This window comes from Seriola aureovittata, chromosome 11 (genome assembly GCF_021018895.1).
Source record: "Seriola aureovittata isolate HTS-2021-v1 ecotype China chromosome 11, ASM2101889v1, whole genome shotgun sequence".
In the NCBI taxonomy this organism is placed as follows: Eukaryota; Metazoa; Chordata; class Actinopteri; order Carangiformes; family Carangidae; genus Seriola; species Seriola aureovittata.
In genome coordinates this window covers 21,349,187-21,367,809 of record NC_079374.1, presented here as the reverse complement: position 1 = coordinate 21,367,809, position 18,623 = coordinate 21,349,187, and the positions used below count along the sequence as shown (strand labels likewise).

The window sequence follows — 18,623 nt, the reverse complement described above, 5'->3', positions numbered from 1 at the left end:
AAGTGGCTGCAGCTTTGATGCTAAAGTTCAACAAGAGAAATTGTAGCTCAGATCATACCATCATCCCAGACAAATAATATGAGGTATATATAAGTATTTAAAAAAACCTGAAACAAACCAGATAACAACCATTTACGCTCACATTCACATCTATGGACACTTTAGAATCGCCAATTAACCTAATATACATGTGATTGGACTTTGGGAGGAAGCCGGAGTACCCGGAGAGAACCCACGCAGACAGGGAGAACATGCAAAATCCACACAGAAACGCCACAGACCCAGGGCTCCAGCTCAGAAGCTTCTTGCTGTGAGTGTGTGTGAAAATATACTTTTTCTGTTAATAAAAAGTTTCTAAACAGCTTCAAAAACCTCCACTGTTTCTCCTGTTAAAAGTTTCTGGGTTTTTTTCACCATTTAGCATACCACTTGAAATTACACTGCTTCCACATGAACATGAAAAGAGTAACTCTTTCTGTACAAGCTTTGTACCTGTGGACCCTGGGTCAATGTTGGAGAGGTTCTGGTAGCACTGCAGTTTGATTTCGTAAAGGATGTACATCTGCTCCTGTGCAGAGAGAGGACCATCGAACCCCATCTGTGGAGCACAACAAACAAGATCAGATCTTTGACCCCCTGTATGTGTCTAAACCGCCCAATGCCTGAAATTGGCTTTTCAATGACATTTGAGATATGTGAACTGCTGTTGGCCAGGCTTTCATTTGGAAAGTTGAGGAAAGTTGTGACTACATAAACAATGGCAGAAAGCAGAGAGAAACAAAATTGTATTCATATCCATTTTTCTGTCTTGTGTTGACTCACCAATACTGTGAAATTCAGCACTGAATATTGATAAGATTCTTCCTATTTTACCATCACATAGATGATTGTTCATACATTATATTTGCTAATCCCTATCCTTTTGACTCTCCTTTGAATCCTTTGCTCTCAAAACAGCCTCAGCTCTTTGTGGCATGTATTCCACAAGATGTTGAAAACATCACTTGAGATTCTGCTCCACGTTGACAGCTGCACATTCATGCTGCGTATCTCTTTTTGACTGCAGAGGCCATTGAAGTACACTGAATTCGCTTTCATGGCATTCAAATGATAATGATTAATATTAAGGGGCCCAGAGTGTGCCATGGAAACATTCCCCACACCATTATACCACCAGCAGCAGGTTGGGTCCATCTGACCCTACCATCTGCATGCCTCAGCTTCATCAGACCAGGCTACGTTTCCAATCTTCAACTGTCCAGTCTTGGTGAGCTTTTGTCCTCTGAAGCCTCAGCTTTGTGGAAGCTCTCTGATGTTGTAGCAGGGTTCAACATGTTGTGCATTCTGAGATGCTTATTTGCCCACCACAGCTCGAACGAGTGGTTATCTGAGTTATCGTAGTCTTTCTGTCAACTCCAACCAGACTGGCCATTCTCCCTTGTGCTCTCTTATCAACAAGATGTTTATGTCCACAGAACTGCCACTAACTGGATCTTTTTTTTACTTTGTCACAGCATTCTGAGTAAAAACTGACTGTTGTGAAAGAAAATCCCACAAGATTGTCAGTTTCGGAAATATTCAACCTAAAAGTAACAATCACGCCACGGTGAAGGTCACTAAGATCATGGTTTTTCCTCATTCTGATGTTTGATGTGAACACAGCCTTTTGACCTGTATCTGTATGACTGTGTACGTTGTACTGCTGCCACGTGATTGGCTGATTTGTATAATTTCACTAATAAGAAGGTGTACAGGTGTTCCTAATATAGTGTTCGGTGAGTGGAGTCTGGTTGCATTACAAAACTAGAATTACCACCTCGCGGTTGTATGCCTCTGCCAACCAGACACAGAAAATATGGTCATAATCACCCCTTCTGTTCCTGACTTACTGTGTTGAATAATGGCCAGAAGCATAAACACATTCTTCTCTTAATCTTTGGTTCTTCACAACTAGATCTCATAGTGAGAGTGTTTACCGTCTCTGTGCAGTCAGTTACACTCACTTGACATAAAATGTGAATTCCCATAAAATTGCCAAAGAGGATAATTTGAAAGACTGTCTGTGTACACAAACAACTCCATCTGTCAAACCATCTGACAGACAGTTTGAAAGCAGAGTGAATGACATAAGGACATCTATCCAGACAGTTTTATCTTATTCTTAACAAACATCAGAAAGAACACAATGCTGTCTGTGCTACACAAGTGAAACACAGTGAGTCTAGGTGTGAGCAGCATGATTTAGTAAACTTTGATATTTGATTTTTTTACCTGCGCTGTCATCTTTATGTATGAATATGTACCTACATCACTAAAGCCATGTCGCAAAGGGAGGCAACAATTGAGGAGATATATATTACATCTTCATTTCAACCCCACTGGGAAGATTACGTCAGTCACTTGTGTTCCTGACTGCATTCCTCATCTATTATAACAGCTTCTGTATGGAAAAAAAAACCTCTGCTTAAGAAATCCTGTGAAAGTGCTGTCCTCAAAGATTCATTTCTAATAAAACATCTGTTTTTCGTCTAATGAACATAGCTGTTAAAGCATTTCTCAACAGAAATCAAGTTTAAACTGAACAAAAAATGCTTATAAAGTATTTAAACATAGGTAAAACTGCATGAGTCAAGAGGTGGACTTATACTTAAAACTAGTCTATAGACATGCCAATGGTTTGGACTAACACACTGATGCACATCGGTGCTTTGAGCTAAAAGTGGGCACCAAAAATGCCTGTGTAAAACTAACTCCAATCCATCCAATAGTTGTTGGGATATTTCAGTCTGGATTGGAAAAAATAAAGATTACAGAATATTACCCCTCTGCATTGTTTACATGGATCTTTTGAAGTTTTAAATTACATCCTTATCTCAACAATTATCTTTCATGTTAGATCATATCATATCATATCTGTCTTACATTCATATTGCTTCACACAAAAGATGACTTAAAGGTTAAAGCTGTCAACAGTGGAAAATCCCAACACCTTTTAGAATGGCAAGGTTGTTTATTATCTAAAGAGGCAATTATAGAGTACTGATACTGTACATGCATGGATTTCATACCTGATTTTTTTTTTGTTTTACTTTTTCCATTTTTACATGTTTGTAATATTTTACTCACTGTTAATGGCTTTATTCTTCTCAATTTGTTTAACTTTTTTCTGTAATCACTAGAAGCAGTAGTACTTTTCTATGAGTCTTAACAAGATCTGTAAATTATAAATAATTTGTTCTTCTGCTGTAATCCAGGACATTTGTCAATGTCTGAAGTCAGTTCCAGCTGTAATAAGAAACTTGTGAGTCTCCCTAATGGAGTAGAGAGATTGTGCCACCACTCCCCCATCTCTATTTGTCTGTGTACATGGAAATTTAATTTGATAAATACACAAATCAAACTATCTAGTAACCTGTCGGCCGGTCAAGAATAACACAGTTCAGAATAGGGCCACGTGAAATGAGACTTCTGACAGAAACAATCAGGTATACTGAATGTCTGTTGCAGACTCTGACCATTGTTAAGATGTACATGCTTAAGAGTGGGTGTGCAGCAGACACAATGGAAGAGGATGGTTTGTGAAGTGTATGCTATTTCCCAGGAGTGTTTATTATAGTAAATTAATGTGATGATGTTTCCTAGTTTCATGATGACTGGAATGGTCGTGGCTCTTTTTATTTTTTCCAAAAGATAATTACATTTTGTTGTGCTGGTTATGTTTACGTAACTCAAAACATTTTGAAAGATTGCCATCTTGGTTAACTGTTGAACAAGTCAACTTTGACTTGAAGCAGAAGATGGGATGTGTTTATTTCTTCAAAGACCAAAACTGTAATTTTCATGTAACTATCATCTCTCCTTGACTGATTTTGTAGCTCAAACCTAACTATACACAAGACACATTACACATACCCAAGTCTCCGGAATCAAAGTCCTATGCTTTGTACACCCACCTTCCGCCCCAACCATCTCCCTGTGGCTCCTGCACTGCAGCAAAGGAACATAGCCCTTAATCTACTGTGAAAACATAGTTAAAGCAGCAGCTACATTTCTTCCAAAACATATTAAGCAACACTATATAAACTTAATTTGTAGAAGACAGGGTTGCATAAAGAGATAAGGAGAGAGGAGGAGAAGAGAGGAGAGAGTCAGGACTAAAGCTTTAATTACAGAGGTTGAAGGTGAGCTTTTGTTTCCTGACAGTAATCTATGGTGTGTATTCACAGACATCAAGGATCGCCATCTCTTTTCAGCTGCAATTCATTAGCTTTGCCTCTCTCCCACAGAAATACATTTGCTGATCTGGCAGTCTGAATTACCCCAACATGTCAACATTGACGTGGATAAGCTGTGTCTGTAAAGAGGTTGCCCTTGCTGACTTAGTTTCAATACTATTACATAGAAAGAGGTGGTGTGCAATAAGCTTGTAACTTTCGGTAAAAACAGCAACATCATTTTAAAAAAATCAGTCAACATTTGATGTGACTCCACATTCTGGAAAATGTTTCCCTACAATTTACTATCTTTGAGGAGGAATCTTCTCCAACTGATTCTATAAGTACAAGTACAGCATGTAAAACCAGTGTCAAGTACGATTCAAATGTTTTGAACATTTCAAAGTACTCTGCATTTAAATTCTTTACCATATAGATGTTATATCACAAAGTGTTACTTTAGAAATTACACCTCTTCTACGATCTATTCATAGGCAAATGAAGCCTGCAGGCAAGAGCACAACTATAATTTCAAAGGTGTCAAATGTGTCAAGGTGCTAATTTCGATGTATTTCATGTCTGTATGCTTACTAATGAGCCAAGAGCATGTCTAAATGTCAGAAGTATATATTTCCACCCCAACTCTTTTTCATCATATCATCAGAAAAATAAAACCTATACATATAACACATAACATATGCACGGTGTCTGTAAGGTCAAGAAGAAGCCACATCTAAGAGGATTAACAATTTTTCAACAAAAAGAATAAAGAAAATTGACAGCTAGAAATATGCAGCTAGTTGCAATGAGTGCAAATGCTGGTATGAAAAGGACACAGGGCTTGCACCAAGAAGCTGTTGCAGCAGTGATTCAAGCTGTCACAGCACCAGGGTTCAGAGGCAGTATATTAGGAAAACTGTTAAAAGCCATATATTTGTGTCACTACTCAGCAAGGGGTAGAAAGCAGCTTCCAGCTCTGGACTGTGACTTAAAATTGCATCTGTTGTATTGTTTTAAAGTTTTGCAACTCAACATACTCATACACTGACAGGTCAATTTCCGGTGAACACACTCTGAACTGAAATAGTCAGATTCCCACATTTGTTTTGCATAGGAGTGCTATGATTCGTCACAAAGCAGGCTCACACACTGTATGTAAATGACCAACTCAGCCAGCCAAACTAGGTAGGCTTTATCTATTATAACTCTAGGCTTCTGAATCGCTACCCACATCCACACTTTGTTCAATGATTCAAATAGATCTTGTGTTGTACCCACTGAGCTAGCTATCTACCTTGCTAAATCCAGGAAAAACACACAGACAAGAATGAAACTGATGCAGCTGTACAGGTTGCTGTAATTGGAATTACAGAGATAACAACTTTGAAATGAACTAATTTTTTAATCAGTGTGAAAAACTGATTGATCCCAGGAACCACTAAGTTTGGCATTAGATTAGAGGACTCAGAAGTAACATTAGATTCTGGGCAAAGCGAAGTCTGTTTCCCTTTACCTTAACCTGAGCCTAATCTTTACCCCTACCTTAAACAGTTATCTCTGCCTACTGCCTACTGTTACCCCTACCACAGCTATCGTGTCAACTGCAAGTGATGTCAGCAGAAGAGATACTACCTCACTCTCGAATGGTTGGTTAAGATAAAACAAAACATGAACACAAGTGCAACAAAAGTGCTCTTCTGTCTGAATATCAGGCAAAAGTGCAATTCACCAGAAACATTTGGAAACAGCCCTCTATTGAAAAAACTGTGAAGTATCCCTGCATCTAGAGTGCAAATTATACAATGACACATGTTTTTACCTCTTTTAGGGGGTCACCACCATGTCTGACATACTAGCAGTGGACTGTCTGATTTTCTTTTACTGATTCTGATAATTGGGGCTTTAAAAAACTAGACAAACAAGAATACTTAAATTCACCATATGGTTTTTTCAAAATTATTCAAAATTATTCAAAACTATTTGCTATTAATTCTAACAGTCAGTTTAACATGAGTGGTGCTGCCACAACATTGCAATTTGAATCCTTGCACTTTTTTTAATGTCATTATCATTCATTTTAGTGGATTTGGTGCTGAATGCGCTGTCCATGGTGCTGATAAAGCAGGAACACTCTCCAGGATTCAATTCAAAATAGTGACACATTGACAACCATGCCTGAGATTACACTTCACATTTGACTACTCTGACTCTTGAAAGGTTAGTGACTAATAATCCTGCAAGTCTGATGGCAGGTGTTTCCTCCACCAAAGGCTCACATTACAATCTTTCAGGTGTTTTTACCTTTTTGTTGCAGCTCATCACTGCCACCATTCAAAACAAACCATTTGAAATCTACTAATGCAAGAATAAAGTATTTTTTTCTCTCAGAGGAGCTGTTTGGTTTCACTCTTTGTAGGGGTTTTCACCACATATCACTTAAAGAGAAATTATAAACTCCCATCTGATGCTGGGAAGACCTATCAGATATAAAGTGATATGTGCAGCATCCAGTACTGGCAGAGTGTGAGATAAACTGGCACACAAACTGGTTAGCCTATTAATACAACTCCTCAAATTAACTCCTGAGAGGTCCAGCTCATAATAAACACACGCAGACTTTCTGCAGTGCCAGTGTTGCAATGGTTCTATGATAACTGACAAAAAGAGAACAATGTTGGCTAGATATCAACAGGTTATATTATAAAAACGTGGAGAAACTATCAGAGAAGAATATAGTACAAAATGACTCATATGCTATGTTCCCTGGTGATGATGTTACAGAAATTGTCTGAAAACCCTCTGAGCACAATAAGCCCACAATGGATTGAGGATTAGAAAGAAATATACAATACCTTACAGGAGCCAAAAGGAAATGTCTCAGGGAGGAAAATCTCTCAGCTTTTATAGATTTTCCAGAGACAATAAACTGAAACATGATTAGCCATTTGTCAAAAACAACCTAATATTGACCAATTGGAAAAAGCCAGAAACTTATCTATAAGCTTTGTATACTTTAATATGTGAAGCGGGAGAGGGCCTCCTCAGAACATCTGAAATGCATTTAGCATGATGTTTTCACTTCCCTCAGCTCCATGAATCCCATATGTGCAATGCACAGAGTAAAAAACGTATAGTGGTTACAAAGTCAATACATGATAAAACTTATGATTCATACCCATTTGACTTTCACATAGACCACTTCTCTTTGCTTTTGCATCTCAGGGGCAAACACCTCAGCAACACTGTTGTAGCCTTCTATTGAGGAATGATGCACAAAAGATGAACGTGTAGCCTACACTGTAAAAGAAATGTCAGTTCTTTATGGCTTGACTGTTGTATCTGTATAGTCTGAGATGAAGTGAGCCGTGTTGCTGCATGTTAATGCTTATATTATATATATATTTTTTTTTTTTTTCTCTCTTTTCTGCGACTCTACAGGCTAATTGATTTTTTTTTCTTATCTCAATATACTGAGAGGGGAAATTCAAGAGGGGATTACTATTATTATTCACATGTATGACTTCAGTTCAGCAAAAATATAGCGACTGCTCAGTTTGCACAGTTTGCTATAATAAATCATGTTTCCTCACCTGTGCGTCAACCGATGTCCAGCAAAGGGAAAAGTTTATGAGCAATATCCAGGAGAGTAAGTTCATAGTTCCTCTGTCTGCCTTCATCTCCAACAGTGTAAAAATAACACTGTACGTTCATTTGAATTCTCGCAACCTCATGCTTTAGATAAACATCGCCTCTGTTGTCGGCGCATCAGTGGATAAGAGCTTCACATTTTTTGAAAGTTTTATCGCAAGTTGTCCAGCACAGAGGGGGATGATGCGGCAGTGGGCTTCATCAAATCTCAAATTCCACGTGGCTTTCCCATCCAGACCCTCCTCGCGCGCATTCGGACAAATCCTCAGAAATGAGCAGGCTACCGTGTTATATCGCTGGCTCTGGCTCCTGGGAGCAGGCGGGCACTGGAGAGTGCCGTGACGTGGCTTCACATTCACGTAATGAAAACTTTTGTCTGTCAAAGATCCCCTCAATGTGTGAGTACTCTCTACCACAGAGTTGCGCGGTGAGTAAAAGCTGCCTCTACCTTCTTTGTATCACTCCACACCATGTGATCCCCTCGCGCAGTAATTCATGACGCGTGCAGAGGGGGCACCCAGCGGTTCCCATGCGTCGTTTTTACCCCTAAAACAGCCTATAGGATGTGAAATTAATTGAGATGTATTTGAATTATCATTTTACATATTTTATCCTTATTAAAATTCCTAAATTTACAGCAGATGTAAACATGGTACAAAAACGGTTTTGGTCTCTATAGCTAACCTCTCCCTTCATGACAACTGTACAGGGGGTAACATTTTGTAGAACTCCCTCATTTAAATTTTATCAAGGCTTAAAGTTATGCATCACTGAGGTAAAGGTAAATATGTTTGTGATAATATATGTGATAGGCAATGATAATAAACCTACATTAAGTTATTTTTTGGCAACTTGGTTGGAAGCAGTGGAAACAAGCAGTAAACACAAGACTTTAATCACCTTACAAAGTTGATATAACAAACTTATTAGCAAACCCTTGGCTAATTACACGTCCAGTGGTTGGCGCAAAAGCAGCTAGCTGTCTTTGTAGATCTGTTTTTGGTCTCCAGAGCCATGAAGACCAATACAACATTTTTACATAATTGATATTTTATAATTTGTTGGTTACTAGTTCCATATATTTAAGAACCAATAATGACTTCAGTCATTTTCCTGTGATTGGACCCCATCCATGACATGCCTGCTTCTCACTGTCAGCCTAGACTCTAGTCTGCTGTGTAGTGTCACATACTTAACTGATAAAAGTGAGAATTATACTCAATTAAATTGAATAATTTAACAGATAAAAGCTAACTTAGATTTTATTATTAAATAAGCAGGTTCCATGCGTTAACAAGACATTACTTAGTTGGGATCAGAGGTGAGTTCACCAAGCCTGACAACAAAGCAGAAGTTTCGTTACCTGTTGCCCATCCATCTAAGAAAAATCACCAGCCACTACTTTTACTGTGTGAATTTGTATTTTTTAAGTTTTTTTTTTTTTTTGTAATGGATGAAACAAAGAGCATAGACTTCAAAATTCTATTGATGGACAACTGCTTAGTTTAATTGGGCATTTTCAAGAAACAGATGGAGCTGAACCAACATAATTGTTAAGAGTTTTACTATCGATCAACTAATATGTTTTGACCCAAGGATTCATAACATTCTGTTCAACTTGCAGTTCCATGGCAGCCCCATGTTTAATCCAATCATTACAGTATATTTTTTTTACAGTGTATTCTTTTCATTCAGTGTTTTTGGTGGCAGTGGCGCTGAAGGAGCTGTCCATGGTGCTGACAAGGCAGGCTAAAGCAGCAGCCCAATTCAAGTCACAGAACAAGCATTTCAATCGGGAAATTTGAAGTAAAATTAAATGTATTATGAACAGGAGATTTTGGTGCTTAGGCCCAGACAGGAAGTAGCTCACCATGTGAAGTGGTCCTAGGAAAAAGGTGCTTCTAATATTCAGGAAACTTCCCCCAGAGCCTTAGATGTTGGTGATGGTGATGAAGAATGGAGCTTGATGGTTTTCATGAAGTTTCCCTTTCATGAAGACGTCATGAAAGGGAAACTTGCGATTGAAGGGTATGATTGGAAATTGCCAGGCATCCACAGTTGAGGTGGTGTAGGGGTTGCAAAATTGTCATGGTGCTGAAATGACAGCAGAGAGACAGAATACTTTTGAAGTTTGACAGCTTACTGTGATTGGCTTAAGGTGAGCGACTCAAGTTATGATTGGATGAAGACAAGAATGAGCTGATGGAGCTTAGGTTGCCAAGAAAATCAAAAGTCGTAGCACAATGCACACATGGGCAGTGCCTCCCTGGTGACTCATTGATGAGCTAATGAATTTAGTGCACATGCCAGCACATCACACTGAGCAGTGTCCTGTTCAAACGGTAGCTGTTGATGACATGCAGCTGTCAAATTGACATTTATTGGCCAGCATTAACCCATTATGTGATGAGTGTAAAAAAAACCACCTCAGAACTTGTATTAGCATCATGACAGTAGAGAGGGGAGACATGGAGAGAGGAAAAAACTTTGAATGCATTTTTGCAGAAATAGAAGGAGGATGTACTGTCTCACATGGAAAATAGTTTGAATAGCCTGTGATTATTGTATGATTTTATAACCAAGTGCTCATTTTTTTCTCTGCTCATTTAGTGGAAAAGGTCATCCTCTTATATTTCTATGAGTTCTCTTCAGCATCCCACAAAGACATCCTTACAGTGCTGGAGCGACTGCCTGGGCAGGTGCGATTCATCTACCCTGATGAAACATGACGTGGTGAGAACCCAGTACAAGTTCTTATATGAAACCCTCTGTAAAGCCTCTCTAAAGCTCATTCAGTCCAGACCCAAAGCTTCATTGCTTGTGGCTGCTTGCTTTCACCAGGCAATTACACATATCTTTGGAGATGCTTGCACTCTAACATAGTAGGGCTGAGATAAATAAGAAACGTTCTCATCTAAGAACTTACATGTTTCTATAAGAATTCCACTTAGCTCCTGCACTGCCATTACTATCACTGTGTTGAATGTGTTGTTGTATGTAGTCCTCTGTCCTCTGTCCTCAACTATATTGATTCCCAATATAGTTAAGGTTCTCTCTTTTCACCTCCCTTGGCAGCTTCAATTAAGTGTATTTTCATCATTGTTTTCTCAAAAGCCCCTCTGTTTCAAAGGATGTTGCTTCATTTATGCTATCATTGAACCTTGCTTTCACATTGGAGATATGTGTACCACAATACTGATGTTTGACTTTCCAAATTGCAAACAAGGACACGCATGACTTGGTATTTGAGTCAGTTATAAAAAAGACAAAAACAAAAACAAACAACAGAAGGGTGATGGGCTGGCCAAAAGTAACAAAAAGAAGGGAAGCCTCAGACCAACCCACAAGGATCTGGTGTCCTTCTGGACCCATCACCACAACAAAAGGAACCAGAAATCAGAGCCCTAACACATAAATAAAACTGGTGCTGAAGTGGTTGGAAGATGCAAGAGAGCGAGATCCAAGACCTCTGTCCCCTCTTTATAGGTTTCCTCCCAACCAGGCCAGACCAAATCCATGTGAGGAGAGGGGACTAAACATTATGAGACAGAGCATTTGCACATCATAACCAGCAGCAGGTGGATGTAAGAGAATTGAAAATTACATTTCCCATCCAACCTGCCAGAGCTTGAGAGGGTCTGCAGGGCAGAAAGTGCTTCAATTAAGTCCTGAGTAAAAGATCTGAATACTCTTGTTTCAGTTTTTGCTTCTTAATAAATTTTCATACAATTCAGTTTTTGCCTTGTTGTTATGGGGTATTTGACTGATTGATAAGTGAAAAAAGGAATTGAAAAGATTTTACCATAAGGATGCAACATAGCAAAATGTGAAAAAAGTGAAGGGGTCTTTTTGTGAAAGCACTGTGTACTGTGCGTGTTTACCTTGTTTGGAAACATGGCTCGTTTCGCACACCTTAAGTGGTGTTGTCTTGCAGTAAATTAAATTTAAAGCTGAGCAAAATATTTACTTACTGCCTCATATTTAAAAATAATACCTGGCAACGAAGGCGTAACTATTACAGACAAGCTCTTGAGCATATTTTTCCTCCAAATGAAGTGCTGGTTCACTTCTGAGACGAGAGAGGAGCGGATTGAGGTAGAGCGCAGTAATTCCTGCGAGCTCACTTCCCAGCATGGAGTTTGATTTGTGGTCATATAAATTATCCAATTGTGGCATGTTGCTAAACTTTTCTTCCATTGTGAAAACCTCTTAAGCTCAGCTCTTAAGCTGCCAAGCCAGTAATCGCAGACGTGTATGTATGAAAGGAACACGGAGAGAAAATGGATGGGGGAATATATGACATTAACATGCCGTGACCAGCTCATCTAATACCTTTTTAGATGATATAACCTTTGTTGATCAAACCTAGAAATGAAAAATGTTTACAACAGATCAACTCACCACCATAGAAGATGCATATTAGAGAAACAACATACAGATTTCAAATTTCCTTTGCAGCTTTGCTCTCATCCCTAGGCAGTGCATCACACTGGAAAAATGCTGCAACTCTATAATTTGATCTGACACATAGTATTCCTCCAAAATAAGGTTCATGCTGTCAAAACGGCTATTTCAGTCATTTCATCTTGCACAGTGTACTAAATGGCTTGCAGCACAATTTAAAAATACAACTGTAAAATTCCTATGATTCTACAGTGTTGATGTCAGGGGTTATGACACTAAACATATGAACAGTGGGATTTTTCAACTGTCCAATCAAATGTAACAAAGGCAGACATGAAGGTACAAGGAAGCCAGTCTTTTCCAGGACACGAAGACAGGCAGCCATATCATAATGTTAACTCTAAGAGGGACAAAGCAAGATGTGTAGGTGAAGGTGTAGTTTATTGAACTACAGGGACAAGGACAAATAACAGAGTAAAAAGAAGTTATAATTTACTTCCTTCACAACTGTCAGACACGGAGAGAATCAAATTGGACTGAACACTAAACACAGGAGATGACTGTTTGTAATAACTATTCATCCAGCAGGGTTCAAAGTTCAGCCTTCCTCATTGACTTTCACTTAAACTATTGTATCATCAGGCCTGACTGTTAAAGCAAGTGTGACAACTCTGATTTGAACTTGGGAGATAATGACACTGAAGACGCAGCATGGCTGCCACTGAGAATATGAAAATATGTGCCATGTTTTGGTAATCATTTCTGAAGCTGTCCCACCTTTTTTCAGAAATAGTACGTCACCTTATTCAAACATTTTCAGTTCGCAGACCCAGACTGTCTCATTCCTGGGTTGAACTTAGTTGCACTTGTTGCACTAGTTGCACCTGTGTGGTGAACTGGATGGCATTATTAGCACAAATGCATTTTTCATCACAGGCTTTTTATAACCATAGCATGCATGACAAATAGCAGTTTACTTGCCAATCATCTTCCTTTGTATTGTAAAAAAATGTACTTATCACTATATTTATTTGACAAATATAGTTTCATGTTACTTGGCAGATCATTTGTAAAATATATAATCTTGTGAAAATGTGATAACCCAACAGTATATAATGTATGGCTAAAATTAGCCCCACTCCCTCATGACTCTGATGTCCTGCAGACCATCTTAACATGAAAAACACTTGACTGCCTGGGATTTCATGAAAGCTGAATGAAGTCATATTTGAACAATTACCCACTGAATATTTCACAGCACTAAATACAATGCTGTTGTTTAAATTATGGAAATGAATGCAGGCCGGTGCACCTCACTGTTTCCATGAACACAAAAATCAGCCAGTCTGACGTCTGCTGAATGCTGTCATGTTATTCTGTCAGACACCATCCAGTATATATTTTATTTCCCAGCACATCGTTATGGTCTGCTTTTAGTTTTGTTGTATGGGCAGCATGTTTACTGTAATGGCTAATGAAATGTGCATCATAAATCTACTTTCCCGTAAGTGGTCTCAGACCTGTATTTATCCATGTATTATTCATAAAAAAAAGACTGAAGCATTTACAAGCTACTATAACATTGGCTGCTGGTATCAGCATTACTGTGAAAGCTGTGAGCCTTGCTCTGTTACCAGAGTTTATTATCGCCACAGTCTTACATTACAGTAATAGCGACAGTGTACTTACACAATGCCCAGGAGAGGGAGCAGCAGGAGGCTCAGTGGAGGCTGTCTGACTGCTTGCATGCTATACTGTACTAATAACTTGACTGACAGTCTGTCAAGCATGATACATTTTTAGCAAGTAAATTGCTTTTTAACTCATCAGTAGTGTATATGTTGTAGCCTTGGATAACAACCACAGATTTCAATATTTGTGCAAACTAAAACAAGCACTCACCTGAATAATATAAAAAATAATGTATATTACACAATAAAAAATCCCAGGATTTAAAATTGAGTGGGTGAACATAACACCAACACAATACTGAGTGAACTTTACCAGTGTGTTGGTAGTGCTATATTACTGTTGGGTTTCTGGTTCACAACAACCCCTTGTCTTGAGTGGTTTCTATACATGGGCACTGGGTTAAGTTAACCCATTCAGTGATTATTTTTTCATACATAGATAATACACACTGTATTATGTGGTCCGTATGCAGCAGAATAAATAAATAATGTACAAGTTAATTAAACCATTTTGTGTTTGGCGAAGTGAGCAAGAGAATTGAGAGTTTTATCAAGGCTTTTGAGGTTATAGTGGAAAAAAAGTACAGTCAAACTGGGGCTGTAAAGGACACAACTGATCATTTAAAACCACACACACATCCGTGAAAACCTTGTTGTCATATCTTAAAAGCAAATTCATTAACATGGGAGTGAATTGCAGCTTTTTTACACACTTGTCACAGTATCATGTTCACTTTTCCAAAGCTCTTCACACACTGTGCTTTGGAAACAGGCGTCTGAGCACATCAGTTAACCACCAAAACACTTCTTATTTCACCCAAAAGTGACTCATGCTGCTGTGACTGCTCTTTCCCCTGAGATGTGTTACTCAATTTAGAATGAACTAAAAAACACAAACAACTTGGAGCATTGTTTCCATATCCTCTGTTTTTGCATCCACAAATATTTCAAGCCAAGCAGCTGAAGAAACTTTTGATCTGGTGGTTTGCCTCTCACAGTACGTCTGACTGAGTGAGGTAAATTTACAGTAAACTGTAACTGAATGACTATTTTACTGTGTTGGAAACCAAGAACAACAATTTTTACTGTGTAATGTAACAAAGCAACAGTATTCTTCAGTGGACTTTACTGTATTATGCCATTTGTTTTTAAAAATGCAATGCATTATTGTTCAGAAAAGGAAAATACAATGCAGTCAGCTACTCAGACAACATTACAGTCAATAACAAAAAAATACCAAACAGCAATCATGATGTTTATTGTACGTTGTAATAACTGTACTAGTCCATATTTCTTGTAATCATAACTTGTAAGTTTAGGTGCCCCTGTCCAGACCCAGCCAAGGAGGGAAAAGGTGTGTGAATGTGTAAAAAATAGTATAAAGGTTGCAGAAAACAGGAAAACTGAATAAAGATGTAACAATACTGGGGGATGCTAAATGTGAGCTCCTTGATTAGGACAAGATTAGCAATGTGTGTCCGGTCACGTTCGCACACACGGGTGTCCTTGGTCAGTAGGTGGGAGACAGGACTATATTATCTCTCATAATGCTTATAATACATAATATAATCATATTATATGGTGTGCAGAAAAGGAATAAAATTCACTTGTGCATATGTAACTTCCAAAATGACAACTATGACAGTCGATGACTAAGCATATGTGACAATTGGGGTTTCATCTCTGGCAACAGCTAAATCGTATGAGGTCAGCTGAGGCCCAACACCTCAGACGCCAGAGGACGAACAGGTTTTCTGGTAATGACAAAGTAATAGAACCACCAGCGGTAAATTTTGTCCAAAATTGTTTGGATTTGTTCAAGCTAAATTATGTGATAATTAAAGTTGCTCTCCTGAGATACTTTTAGTGCACCAGGATGAGTGGAGTTCTCAGAAACATGATCCCATGATGCCAGACCTCACAGTTTGAGAATAACAATGCCTCATCTGGGTCATCGTGACCTGGTAAGACTCAGGAAGGGCGGGGGGGGGGGGGGGGGGGGATTGAGCAATATATAGAAACTAAAATATAATAATTCTTTGTATCGAAGCCAGACGGCCCTAGCAACAGTTCCACGGATGCACCCCCCTAAACGTCAGTATATAAGGAGAGGTTTTTCCTTCGTCTGCGGGTGATTTTTTTAATGTAAGACGTCTGCTTGAGTTGTTTTAATCTGAAGTGCCTGTGAGGGGCTGGACTGAACTGTTACCGGGATAGATCAGAGTTTGTTTGTATACATGCTTTGTTGCAAATAATCTTGCATCGAGTGAAACTCTCAGAATCTCAGAGTGCGAAATGAGTCCTTGTCTATGGCTGATTTTAATTCACCTGTTTAGAGGGATTCTGTGCTACCTCAAACAGTCAGATTGGGGACCAGATTTAGCTTCAGTTGTAAGAGGTGCAGCTTTAAAACCTGAAGTTTACTGAGGTCCCAAGAAAAACTACGACACAGGTCATGAGACAATTTACATGACAGACATGCAATAGGAGGAAGAGGTCATAGCTCACTAACAATGTTCTTATCTCTTATCTATCTGAGGGTGCATGCCCCGACACTGTGAAATTTTCATTCCACGAAATGTCATTGAATCTCTGATCAAACTGTGGCATCCTTGAATATTGTATTTTCAGGAAGGGATTGGATCAGACTATTAAACTTAGAAAACTTAGAAATAAACTTGGGTATGTATGTTTATTAAGATATGGTGAATGTAGATGGAGGGAGTGAATGTTTTGTATGTGAGAATGTCTTCATTCTTTTCAGTTATTTTCTCAATTATTTTCTTGCACTCATTCCACACAGTCAGACAAACGTGGATAGACAGACCAAACCTTGTGCAATAACATTCAAATTAGAGTCTTCCATTTTCTTTCTCAGCCAGTCCATCCAACATCATTATCTAACAAAAGTAACAACTCTGACAGCTTGAGGAAAAGTCCACAAGATGATAAACCGCACACCATCAATTTTCATCCCCACCTGGAATAATAATACAGTTTTTTAATAAATAAAACCCCACTTGGATTAAAAAAAAGGAATTGAATATCTGACAGTTAAAATTTCCTTTCAAACAAAGATCAACCCAAAAATCTGTCATTTTGATCTCCCTGCATTAGTTTCAGATATTCTCAACATCACCTCTCTAATAAAATTGCTCTCCAAAAGATAAAAATTGAAATCCAGAAATGACACTACAACGTCTGTACCATCAGTGAATTGGCAACAATTGGCAATATATGCACCCAAATCTGCAGGGAATATCTTCTCAGTGACCGACATCACTAAAAGGCAGCTCCTCCACTACACAGTAATTTTCGGAGTGCACCTCAGTGGGACTGGCACACACCTGCTCTAACTGAATACAAAACACTCCTGAAAACCTACTCCCACGCTTCCTGGCACAGCGCTCCTATCCAACCTTTGTGGTGTGAAATCACTCACTTTTCAACTCTCCTCCTGGGTCTCTGCTTTCCGCTGCCCTCCTCCCTCTCCCCCCCTCCTGCAGCCTATTAGGAGAGACACATCAACAGTAAGATAGATCTTCCTCCACTGCCTCCGAAGTGCATCCTCCTCCTCAACTCTGGGACCGGAGATTGAAGCTTTGCAAATTCTATCTGCACAAGACTCAGCTGACCTCCTCCTGTTAGTATTGCCATGATTATTATTGTTATGTTCTATATTTCCTATTTATTTTTTCTTTAGCCTTTTCTTTTATATTACATTTTTTTCCTTTTCTATTTATCTTTCCTTGTGTGTTGTAACGTATTAGTCCTCCCCCACACATACATAAACATCTACACATACACCAACCACACATAACTCCTCAGATAAGACTCCACAATTTATCTTGCTTTCATTGCTGCTTGCTTTCACATCAGAGGAATCAGAGAACAACTGAAACATGTGTTTGTTTAAAATCTCTGGGACAAGCCCTGTCCTCAAAGACACACACAGATGTCCCGGTCTGTCCCATCGCCAGACTTCAAATTCAGACATCAAACGAGACAGCATCATTCCTTATAGACCCCCAAAAGACTTCAGCCCAACAGGAAGCCACAGTTACGTAGTTGTAGTACTGTACTTCCTTAAATGTCCTAAAATGGACAGCGTACTGTTGCCAGTATCTGGTTGTAATTCCACCTTAAAGTTTCCTGTAATGCATACATTAGGGCAGACAGAAATTGACAGTCATATTACAAAAAAATATACAGGTCCAACCATTTTCCCAGCTTTTATCAAATCTGCAAAATTTCCACAAAACCTGGAAAAAAAATGTATTTAAAATTCCATATAAAAACAACAAAATTCAGAACCACTTCTCTGTCATGACCCCCTCTGTTTTCTTGGTTATGTTTTCCTTATTTCATTCCTTATTTCATTGCTTCCTGTTTTATTTTGTGTTACTTACCTCTCCTCTTGTTCCAGGTCCTTCACTTCCTGCCCCTGTGTGTCTCCCACCGGTGTGATCCTCTGCCCCGCCCTGATTAGTTTCACCTGTGTCTTATTAGCTGCCCCTCCCAGAGACTTTTTAAAGTCTTGAAAAAGACTACTCCTTTTGAATCCTGTGCCAGTCTCTGAGTCATGCATTTGAGTTTTTCTCTCTTTGGTGTTTCAGTTTCATTTTCCAAGCCAAAGGAACTGATTTGGGCACCTGACACACTTTTA

The 18,623-nt window shown here is 38.8% G+C and overlaps 1 protein-coding gene and 1 long non-coding RNA gene across 2 annotated transcripts in view; one reads left to right on the top strand and one right to left on the bottom strand.

The window, feature by feature from the left end:
- The window catches only part of pth2ra (parathyroid hormone 2 receptor a), a 47,318-nt gene extending 39,038 nt beyond the window's left edge, over positions 1 to 8,280 (bottom strand). Inside the window, exons 1-2 of the mRNA XM_056388673.1 lie at positions 7,805 to 8,280; positions 493 to 598 (exon numbers count right to left, since the gene is read on the bottom strand). Coding sequence (XP_056244648.1) covers positions 493 to 598; positions 7,805 to 7,891 — 193 coding nt within the window. The 5' untranslated portion in view covers positions 7,892 to 8,280. The remainder of the gene's footprint in view (positions 1 to 492; positions 599 to 7,804) is intronic.
- Positions 8,281 to 10,481: 2,201 nt separating this feature from the next.
- On the top strand, positions 10,482 to 18,623 carry LOC130178071 (uncharacterized). Its single transcript, XR_008829104.1, has 3 exons — positions 10,482 to 10,595; positions 17,464 to 17,600; positions 18,384 to 18,623. It is a non-coding gene; the product is annotated as an uncharacterized LOC130178071 (long non-coding RNA).